This window comes from Garra rufa, chromosome 1 (assembly GCF_049309525.1).
Source record: "Garra rufa chromosome 1, GarRuf1.0, whole genome shotgun sequence".
Taxonomy (NCBI): Eukaryota; Metazoa; Chordata; class Actinopteri; order Cypriniformes; family Cyprinidae; genus Garra; species Garra rufa.
Window position 1 is genome coordinate 11,846,823 of NC_133361.1, and position 11,859 is coordinate 11,858,681.

The window sequence follows — 11,859 nt, forward strand, 5'->3', positions numbered from 1 at the left end:
AGGTAAAAATCCACCATCTTCTTTGTTTTATGTCGATTTTATAATCATATGACATAGGACCTAATAACAAATACAACAAATTAAAAGATACAAGTAACATGTTTAATTCATACATCTGTAAATATCTTAAAATTACTGAAACATGCTCATTTAGTGGTCTTTTTGAAGAAACAGCTGTCCATTTATTTTGTGATTGTAGCATAACCAATTCAATTTGGGTTGATTAAGTTCTTATATTTTTAACCCTACTAATGTCACCCACAGTTTTATCCTTAGAGATATTTTTATTACGAAATCTTAAAATCATTATGTTGAATATATTGTAATTCGCCTTAAATTGCCTTTATGTGTTCATCTTTTTCTTTTTGAATTTAACTCTCATATCATCCCTCAGGCCTATAAAAAATATGCATAGTGACATTCTAATCAAGCTATCTACATACTAGTAACATGCTAGTGCCTTGCTAATCATGCTAGCAACATGGTAATGATGCTAACAACATGCTATCAACATGTTAGCAACACGTTGTTGACGTTAATCATGTTAGAAACATGTTAACAACATGTTAATCATGATAATAACATTCTACACTGTAAAAAAAACTCGTAAAAAAACGGTCAAATGACTGGCAGCTATGGCTGCCAAACAAAATCCGTAATATTACACTAAAGTATCTTAATTGAAAAAAAGTGCAAAAACAATTATTTTACAGAAATTTTCATTAAAGGTTAAAAAAAATAACATTTTACAGATTTTTTCCTTGTTTCAATTACGATAATTTACTTTAATTTTACAGTTTTTGTTTGGCAGCCGTAGCTGCCAGTCATTTGACCGTTTTTTTTTTACGGGACTTTTTTTACAGTGTACAACCCTTATTTTAATAATTTTTCCTTGTTTCAATTAGGATATTTTACTTTAATTTTATGGTTTTTGTTTGGCAGCCATACTGTAGCTGTCAGTCGTTTGACCATTTTTTTTTTACAGTGTAAAACCCTTATTTGACAAATTTTACCTAGATTATTACAATGAAAGCACTAAATGTTCTACAGAGAAACACTGTTATTTCACAAATCATTACAATAAAAAACCTTCAATAAAGTGTCAAAGCATGCTCAAGGGGGAAAATTAACAGTTTTATTTAAAAGACAAAAAACAGTCTGCAATACAAAGTCTGTGCAAATGCCATATAAAATTAACATTACACATTTCAGCAATTTTTTTTAAGAAATACAGCACAATTACATTAAAAGAACATGGGACAGTTTCATCAAAACGTTTAATTAAATATATGTTTAACTTAAAACTATTAGAAAATATTTCCTGATAATTCACTCACCCCCATGTAATCCAAGATGTTCATATCTTTCTTTCTTGAAGTCAAACAGAAATTAAAGTTTTTGAGGAAAAGATTTCAGGATTACAAGACAATTAATTTTTAATTAATTAGTTAATTTTGGACCTTCAACCCGTTGGCTCCCATCGATATATGGAGAAAAATTCTGGAATGTTTTCCTCAAAAACCTTTTCAACAGAAAAAGAGACAGACACGAGCATCTTGAATGACACAGGGGTGAGTAAATTATCAGCAGGAAATATTTGTATCAGAATTAAACTAGTCCTTTAAAACTGAATAAATACAAAACCCGTAACATCTACAAAATTGTCAAGATTAACAGTTTTATTAGTTTCAGATCTAAATTTAGATTGAAACTTTCATATCCAGTTATTCAGAGCTCCAAGGAGAAATTGAACTAAAAATGCATATCTATCTCATCCACATCATTTTATTTTAATCCACAATATTCTACTGACTCCCATGGGCTCCATATACAGTGGTGTCCAAAATTATTAGAACACTAGTATTTTTACCAGCTAAAAATGATTTTAATTCAGTCATGTCTATCTTTTGCTGTAGTGTTTCAATGGGTAATTTTATTTTATATTTCTAAACATTAATTTTGCCATTAAATGTAATGATCCAGTAAGATTTTTGTTTGACAACAGCCAGTGCTCCAAACAGAGATCTGATTTTATCATCCATTCTGCACAGAATGACATGAAGAAACAGAACAAACTGAGACAGATTAAATCTAGAAGAACTGTGGCAACGTCTCCAAGATGCTTCAGGAGACCCACCTGCAAACCTGAAAAACTATCCGCAAGTGCACCTAGTGCAAAAGCTGCTTTAAACACAAGATGATGGTCAAAAGAAGTTAATTGATAAAGAAAACATAAAATTTTTGACATTTATGATATTTTTATCAACATTCTCATTTTACAGAATTTGTACACAAGTGCTTAAAACTTTTAACAGTACTGCTTTGCTGGTAGGTTTCTTTAAGCATATTGGAGATGTTGCCACAGTTCTTCTGGATTTAGATGATGAGATTAGACCTCTGTGTGAAGCGCTGTTTGTTTTCATACTCCTTGTGTCACTGATTATTATAATTAATGGCAAAATGAACGCTTGGAAATGTAAACTGATATTTCATACTGACACACTATAGCAAATGATAGAAATAACTAAGTTTAACCCATTAGTTAAGGTAGTTAAAATACTAGTGTTCTAATAATTTTTGGCACCACTGTAGCTCTGATAATTAATGTAGTGTGAGAATAAGTAAAACCAAAACATACAAAAGGTCCATGACTCTGCACCAGAAGTGACAGACGAAGCGAAGAGCAGTCCTCCTCCAAACGGCCAGGAATCAGCTGGGGGTAAAAAACAAATTGAAAAAAGATTTATATAAAAAAAAAAAAAAACAGAAGAAAAAACAGAAGAAAAACACTATGAACATTCCTTAATGTTAGTGTGTCTTAATGTTAAGAATGACATGATGTAAAATCTTAATGTTAAAAATAAATACTTACTTCCTCTGAGGATCATGTAGAAGATTTTCATTCCCAAAACTTCAGGATCATAAGGGGGAAACACACACACAAGCAATCAATTAAATTAAAATGTATTTGTTTGATAAGACATTATCTACTTACTGACAGACATGGGCTTGCAAAAATGTACTCACCAGCTCTATACCAAATCTGCACAGCTGATCCAAAATCCTGGTTTACATCTAGTATTCTTCTCCATGGAGTCCAATGATCATGCTTTCACTCAGGTCCTCTCTCTGTCAGATGAGTTCACATAACAGTGTTCTTAGGTTACTCGTTTTGAAGTTCTGTCACATTTTGTGAGTTTGATCTTAAAAATAGCATGGGTGCACGATATGACCATATTATTTCACAATACTAATATATCACAGTATAGTTATTTATTATATTGTATTTCATACGATCAAAGTAGCAAATTAGCGTTACAAACAATAGGACTAATACAAAGGCAAGTTAAGTACATTTAATGATTTTCTCTTTAGTGTTTGATTATAATTAAGACCTACTGTATATTCCACCAGAGAGGACTGCGACTGCAACGTATTGTCATTTGGACTACTGTGGTATATGACTTCTGCAAATAAATTATACACTCACTCTTTATTGGTTAATTTGTTCTTTATAAAAATATATTTTTTTAATGCAATACATTTTTATTGCATGGTTACAGGATTTGTGGATTTTAAGACTGATTTTCTATTTTCTATTTATTCTACTTCTGTTTTATTTAAAATTACATAGTTTTAACGTAAAATACACCTAAATATAAAACTAATAAGATTTACTTTCAAATTACAAAAAGAACATTGAATTGTTAGTATAGACATAAACCTTAATGAGCAACATTATTTAATTACGGATTGTTTTTGTAATTTTACATCAATGTGTAAGTAATTTAAGAAAACAGAAAAAATGCAATTTTTTTTGTATAAAAAAAAATGAGAATTCCTGTAATTTGTCATTAATGGAATAATACTTAAAATAACAATTAGCTTGTTAATTTACAGATATTGTTTGTAATTTTACAAAGTTAACATAATTTAAAATCACACAAAAAACACTAAAAATACAGTATTTTTTCTGTATAAAAAAAGAAAAAATACTGTAATTTGTCTTTAATGACAAATTACAGGGACAGTAAATAGACTAAAATAACAGTCAAGTTGTTAGTTTACAGATATTGTTAGTAATCTTACTAAGTTTTGAATGTAACTTGAAATAACAGAAAACTACTGTAAAAAAGTTACAGTTATTTTCTGTAAAATTAGTTTTTTTTTAAACAGTGTAGCGAAATGGTAATCATTCTACAAACATACAAGCAACATGCTAGTAAATTTCTAATCATGCTAGCTACATGCTAGTAACATGCTAAAACATGCTATCTATCCATTTATCCATCCGTCTGATAGACTGTATTTCCATCAAAACATTTAATATTTTATCTTTAAAACTACTTTAAACTCCACTCTTTTTCGGACTGAAAACCATGAAATTTCTACAATTTCATCAGGCTTTTTTAAGCCAACTTAAAGTTTGTCCTGACAAACTTTTTTATCCAGTTTATTTATTTATTTATTTATTTATATTTTTACTGAAAATGACATATTTCAGAAAAAAAAGTTAAATGTAATTTGTTTTGTCATATGACTGCATAAATATACACTAGTTAGACAAATGTAGCTAATGTGAATACATCAATTTTGAGTCAAGCAATGAATTAATGCATGCACTCATTAAATATGTGTATATTATTTACTGACAATAATAGGACATAAATTAAAGAGTAAAATAATAAATAAAAGCAATCATTACAATAAATAAATACATATACAATGGTTAGTATGATGTTCTAACATTCTTTCAAACATTTAAACACTTGCTGTTAACAAGCACTGAAAGAAAGAGCTAAGAACACAAACCACAACTGACTTTAGTCACAGCCTTTGATTTTACATTATTTGATCAAAGACGGCTACATTTAATCTGCAGGATAGCCCCCACAGTTATTAATTAGAAATACAGTCTAAATTGAAAGATAAATTATAATCAAGGTCTCTGTCTAAACATTAGGAGCAGGTGTTGGGAAAAGCTGAAAAGTGAGTCAGGCAGATCTGTCTTCATGAAGAATGAATATCCTGAAATAAATATTTCTTCCTTCTGCTCTGGCAGTATTCCCCAACTCTGAGGATTTTTTTTTTTTCTCTCTCTCTTTCTCCACAGGACGATGTGAGAAACATCATAATTTCCCTGTTTAACAATGAAAAGCTGCTTTGACAGTCTGTATTGTATAAAACACTGTATAAATAAAGTTGACTTGACTTCATAATGTACTTGTTTTGTGATGTCTCTATAGTCTCTGCATACCTTCAAGTTTGAAATCCTCTTAACAGAAGTGTTTTTAAAGATGTTTGACTGTTCTGCTATTATACATATGAATTGGGTAGACTGTACAAACTGGTTTTCTAACATTTTTGGTCATATGCAGGTGCCTTTGTAAGAAGGTTGGAATAATGAAACTACATGCAGGTCTTTTGTCTGATTATATAATGCATCAGCTCCCATAAACAGTGCGATGCAATGTCATTGCATAGCATCTGATCTTGGGTCTTCAAAACTAAGAATAAATGAATAAATATTTCCCATACAAATATATTGAATACAATATTGAACTTATGGTGTTTTGAGATATATATTTTTATCAGTCAGTGTTATTTTATCACAATATCCAAATTAAGGGAACAAAGGTGAATTTTAAACAAGGTCACTGCTCCAAGCATTAAGCAGCCCCCAGAAATGTAACATTCACAGATATGTTAATATATTTAATCTAATCTCCATATATAAGTAAACACAACATGTTGTTTTTAAATGAAGGTTTTTTTATGTAGGTAAAAAAAAAAAAAAAATCTAAACCCACATGGCCCTGTGTAAAAAAGTGTTTGACATTTCTAAAGCTTTGCGACTCCTGCAAACCACAGTGAGAGCCATTATCCACAAATGGCGAAAACATGGAACAGTGGTGAACCTTCCCAGGAGTGGCCAGTCAACCAAAATTACTCCAAGAGCACATCAACGACTCATCCAAGAGGTCACAAAAGACCCCATAACAACATCTAAAGAACTGCAGGCCTCTCTTGCCTCAGGTAAGGTCAGTGTTCATGACTCTACCATAAGAAAGAGACTGGGCAAAAATGGCCTGCATGGCAAAGTTCAAGACGAAAAAGAACATAAAGGCTCATCTCAGTTTTGCCAGAAAACATCTTGATGATCCCCAAGACTTTTGGGAAAGTACTCTGTGGACTGACGAGACAAAAGTTGAACTTTCTGGAAGGTGTGTGTCCCATTAGATCTGGCGTAAAAGTAACACAGCATTTAAGAAAAAGAACTTCATAGCAACAGTAAAATCTGGTGGTGGTAGTGTGACGGTTTGGGGCTGTTTTGCTGCTTCTGGACCTGGAAGACTTGCTGTGATAAATTGAACCATCAGTTCTGCTGTCCACCAACAAATCCTGAAGGACAATGTCTGGCCATCTGTTCGTGACCTCAAGCTGAAGCGAACTTGGGTTCTGCAGCAGGACAATGATCCAAAACACACCAACAAATCCACCTCTGAATGGCTGAAGAAAAACAAAATGAAGACTTTGGAGTGGCCTAGTCAAAGTCCTGACCTGAATCCTATTGAGATGCTGTGGCATGGCCTTAAAAAGGTGGTTCATGCTCGAAAACCATCCAATGTGGCTGAATTACAACAATTCTGAAAAAGATGAGTGGGCCAAAATTCCTGCACAGCTCTGTAACAGACTCATTGCAAGTTATCGCAAATTGTTATTGCAGTTGTTGCTACTAAGGGTGGCCAAACCAGTTATTACGTTTAGGGGGCAAACACTTTTTCACACAGGGCCATGTGGGTTTGGATTTTGTTTGCCATTTCATAATAAAAAACTTCATTCAAAAACTGCATGTTGTGTATACTTGTTATCTTTCATTAATTTTTAAATTAGTTTGATGATCAGAAACATTGAAGTGTGACAAACATGGAAAAAAAAATCATCATCAACATTTTTCATCCCACTGTACATGCCTTGTTTGTATGTCTTGATGCTGGTGTGAATTCTTTATTTATTTATTTTTTAAACTATTTTTCATGCAAAAAGTGGGGATGAAATTTAATTTAGTATAAGGCGGTGATAACATCCCACCCACATCCGCAAAAGACACATAAGGTCAGGGTAAGATTATTTTTCTGAAAATGTGTCCGGGATGAGCGTATGGCTGGGTGGAGCCAGAAAACTCTGTACACTATAAATGCAGTAGTACTTGCTTTCAGTCTCACTTGAAACCCGTCGGCTGAGAAAAAGCTGAACAGAAGGATGAAGTTCAACATCACTTTGAGTGCTGCTGGAGTCATACTTTTCTACATAGCAGGTGAGATCTTACAAAAACCCTACAACATGACAAAATCAGATGTACATTTAATCATGTTTAAAAAGGCTAAAAGATAGTAAAGATAGTAAAATCCAGTAAAAAAAAAAAATACTTTCAAAAACTTGAGCAAAATACTCAAACATTTTTTAAAAATAGCACACAAAGCGTTCAGCACCTTATTAAATGTCCATGCCCATAAGACTCAGAAATAACCCTATTCAAACACAGAAGTATCTAATTCACAAACACATTGCATGTAAAGCTAAAATGATTTAGGGTAGTTTATTTTCTTTATTCACACCATGAATGTGAAATCATTTAGCATGTATTTTGCCTAAAATTCATAAACATTATTATTGAGGTAAAGGGTTTTGTCTTGTTCTCATATCATTTTAAATCAGCTCTGATGCAACAGTGAAATAGTATTGTGTAGTGATGGGCTACACAAACCAGTTTATCAGCCCTGTCTACTGTCTTTGTCCTTGTCTGTCCACACAGGTTCGCTCTGCCAGTTAGATGGTAAGTTTTCACAATGACTCCAAAATCCACAGAATGTTTCTTCTGTGTCTGAAGCATTTAAGAAGAAAATCTCATAGCTTGCTTTCTCTCATCAGTATGTGGTCGAGCACCTCTCAGCAACAAAATTGTCGGAGGTGAGAACGCGACAGCAGGTGTTTGGCCGTGGCAGATCAGCATACATCTCACTGTTCAGAACTTTGACTTTGGCCATTTCTGTGGGGGGACTCTCATCACGAAAGACTGGGTTTTATCTGCAGCTCACTGCTTTCAGTGGTATGTTAAAAGCAGGTCACATGGGTTTTCGAAAAGTATATTTTTTGCACTTTGTAACAGCTATCCTTTAATGTAGACAGTCTGCTTAAAGTTGTTAAAGTGGACATCGAATGGCCATTTTCCATAAGTTGATATGATTCTTTAGGGTCTTAATGAAAAGTCTATAACATACTTTGGTTAAAATTTCTCAATGGTAGTGTAAAAAACACTCTTTTTACCTTGTCAAAATCAGCCCTTTTTTAGAGCAAGCTATTCTGTTGCATGTTCCTTTAAATGCTAATGAGCTGTGCTCGCTCCGCCCCTTTCTGCAATGGGATGATGAGCCGTAATGTTTACTTTAGCCACATTTAGCCACGTTAAGCTGAAAACCTGCTAACTAGCACATTATTAAGAAAGGCCATCTGCATTCATGCTGCTGTTGATCTAGAAAGATCAACACAAACAGTCTTTTCAACCACATAATGATAATTATTTCTGTGTTACATACATTTAATAACAGAAGTACTTGTATACAATTGTATAGTTTGGGTATAAACTTATTGTCTAAAGTAGCAATCAAAACTAAAGCATCTTAACACTTGCATGCATAATCCTCTTCCGCCAGGAGGTGGCAACAACTGTACGTTGAAAAAAGTATTTATCATTGAATCATTATTCAGGAGATTGCAATAGTGAAACAAGTCTTAAGCAATGAACATTTTGCCAGAACCACTAAATTAAGTTTTTTTTCCCCTTCAGAATCTTGAAAGAATCGTGATCTCCAATTTATTTTTAGTTTACATGTTTATTACAGCATATAAGTACAAGTTCATATCAAAATGCACATGCATTTTGTGTTTTTCATTCGACTAAAAATACTATTTTCCCCTAAATATTGAATCATTGAGGATTTCTTTAAAAACTTCTCAAATCTCATATCGTCTCGTTCTCGTGAACCCAGTCTTGTGTCTTGTCTCGTCACACCCCTATAACTTAGACATATTTTGGTTTACAAACTGTGTCGTTACATCATTTAGTCACATTAGCACAATAATAAAAAAAAAAAAAAATCACAATAAAACCCGCCCAATTGCTATTCAAAACTATCACAATTGTGTTTTGAGGGGGGCTCCTGTTAAAAATCGTTTTCAGGGGTTGTAAAAATACACGGTTTTTGACAGGGTTCCCATGGTAAATTCACAATACAGAGGCTAAATAGGACATTATTGGGGTTGTTTCAACCCGCTGACATCAAAATCAAGCGCGGACAGTGCTCAAGATACATGTGTATCTTTGTAAAAGTGACATTAAAGCAGACTTCATCTATTTACAGGTTCAATGCATCTTACATCGTGATGTACTTTGGACGTCTGAACCAATCCGGCTCAAATCCTTATGAAATAAACATGACAGCAAGTCGAATCATCAACCATCCTAACTTTACCCTTCCTAATCTTGACAACGACATAGCACTGATCCAGCTCTCCTCCTCTGTGGCTTTCTCTGATTACATTAGGCCGGTCTGTCTGGCAGCGGCTGGTAGTGTGTTTGCTGCAGGTACGGAGAGCTGGGTCACTGGATGGGGCCTGCTGCAACCTAATGGTGAGTGAACATATGCTTGCCAGTTACACTGTAAACCTCAAGAATTCAGCTAGACATGTTTTTAAAAGCCATCAAATTTGTCCTCTGGTTTGTGTCACAGGCACCAAGCTTCCTGATATACTGCAGGAGGTGATGATACCAGTTGTGAATGACAGTGACTGTATTAATGCTTATGGAGGGGTCAACATAAGCATTACAAATAATATGGTGTGTGCAGGATTGTTAAAACAGGGAGGAAAGGGTGCATGTCAGGTAAGACATCAGTCATTCATTTGAAACCTTTTTAATCCAAATCACTTTGCAAATTATGACCCACCAGTTTTTTTTTTTTTTTTTTTACCAAACTTTACACTTTTATTTTTCAATACAGGGAGACTCTGGAGGTCCAATGGTCAGTAGGAAAGGCTCCATGTGGATTCAATCCGGCATTGTGAGTTTTGGTATAGTTTGTGCGGACCCCACATTTCCCTCTGTGTTCGCCAGAGTCTCTCAGTACCAGGACTGGATCAAGTCTCACACGGGCAGCAACTCGCCTGGATTTGTTGCATTCAGTGCAGCATCCAACTCCATCTTCAGATGCATGCCAAACCTAAACTTATTTCCTCTTTCTCTCATATTGTACTACAGTCCTCTCTTCCTCTTTCTCACTTCCTAAAGACATTCTCAGAATTGTTTGATGAAAAGGACAATTGTGTTGTAAATGCATCTATGTTGTTATTTTTGTCATTTATTCTTTATCTTTTTTGATGAACAAAAAGGTTGCTAGCTGCACACTGATTGATGCAAAAAAGTGCAAAAAAATAAAAATAAATAAAGTCTGTATGTATATACAGTGAGGTCAATAAGTATTTGATCACCCTTAGATTTTGCATTAGAAATCTTTACTTAGCATTGACTTTTACTTAGAAATCATGGAGGGGTCTACAATTTTCAGCATAGGTGCATTTCCACTGTGAGAGACAGAATCTAAAAAAAAAAAACATTGTCTCTGTGGTCTCATGGTCTGTTTAAAAGCAAAATAACAGGTGTTTGAGGGTCAGAAATCTGGCTGATAAGATTATGCAGGACTAATAATACTTATTTGACACAGTAATTCACAAATAAATTGTTAAAAAAATCATTCAATGTGATTTCCGGATTTTTCTCACAGTGAAAATGCACCTATGCTGAAAATTGTAGACCTCTCCATGATTTCTAAGTGAGAGAACTTGCAAAATCACAGGGTGATCAATTACTGATTGACCTCACTGTATATCAGCTGGTACTTGATTCAATGTGCAACTAGCAACTTTTCCTTGACTCTATGAACCTGAATTAAAATGATTTTTTTTTTTTGCCCTATTTGGAGCGCAACAATTTTCCTTTAGTTTACGTTGTTCTTTATCTTTTTAAAAATGTACTATTCTTGAAAAGTTCACTTACTGACATTGTAAGTTCATCATAGAGTTCAGCATGCTTCTGTCCTTGGATTCAGGATCTTTCCATAAACAGAGATGGGCGGATACAGATTTTTTCTTTGATTAAAAAAAAAAGATTACTTTGGTTTATATATCTGAAAATCAGCATAACCACTATAGGGTCTGGAGCTCTGCGATGTGATCATGGATAACGGTTGTTGAAAATGTAATTATCTTTAATCAATCCTCATGTTGTAGTCACACTGTCTAAACAGAATAAACACAAATAAAAGAGTTGATTTGGGGGATGTTCTCTCGCTGTCTTTCTCCTTGTACTGTCATAATATTTTTGAAATAAATATTTTAAAGTACTGTAAAAAATAGTACTAATAAACATTATTTAAAATTGTAAAAAAATATTTCACAATATTACTGTTTTTTATCTAATTAATGCAGGCTGAGGCTTGATAAGCATAAAATACTTCTTTTTTAAAAACATTAAAAATAGTCATATTCTAAAAATGTTTGAACTGTACTGTATAAGTAAAAATATACAAAAATCTAAATTAAAATGTTGTATAAATGAAAAGGTTAGGAATCATTTTTGTTTCAAGTGGTTTTTATTGGGGTCCCCCAATGTGTATTTAATGTAATGTGTATTAGAGCCTCCAAATATCGTTTTTATTTATTTTTTTTATTTTGGTGTTTTATCTGTTGTCTTTTTTTATTATTTATTTATTTTACATATATGTATCCCCGGACCACAAAACC

At 33.2% G+C, this 11,859-nt stretch overlaps 1 protein-coding gene across 1 annotated transcript; it reads left to right on the forward strand.

The window, feature by feature from the left end:
• Positions 1–7,263: 7,263 nt before the first annotated feature.
• LOC141283208 (trypsin-1-like) lies at positions 7,264–10,346 on the forward strand. Its single transcript, XM_073816526.1, has 6 exons — positions 7,264–7,318; positions 7,817–7,837; positions 7,933–8,110; positions 9,423–9,691; positions 9,792–9,943; positions 10,062–10,346. Exons 1-6 carry the CDS (start codon positions 7,264–7,266, stop codon positions 10,344–10,346), a joined length of 960 nt encoding a protein of 319 aa, XP_073672627.1.
• Positions 10,347–11,859: the final 1,513 nt, after the last annotated feature.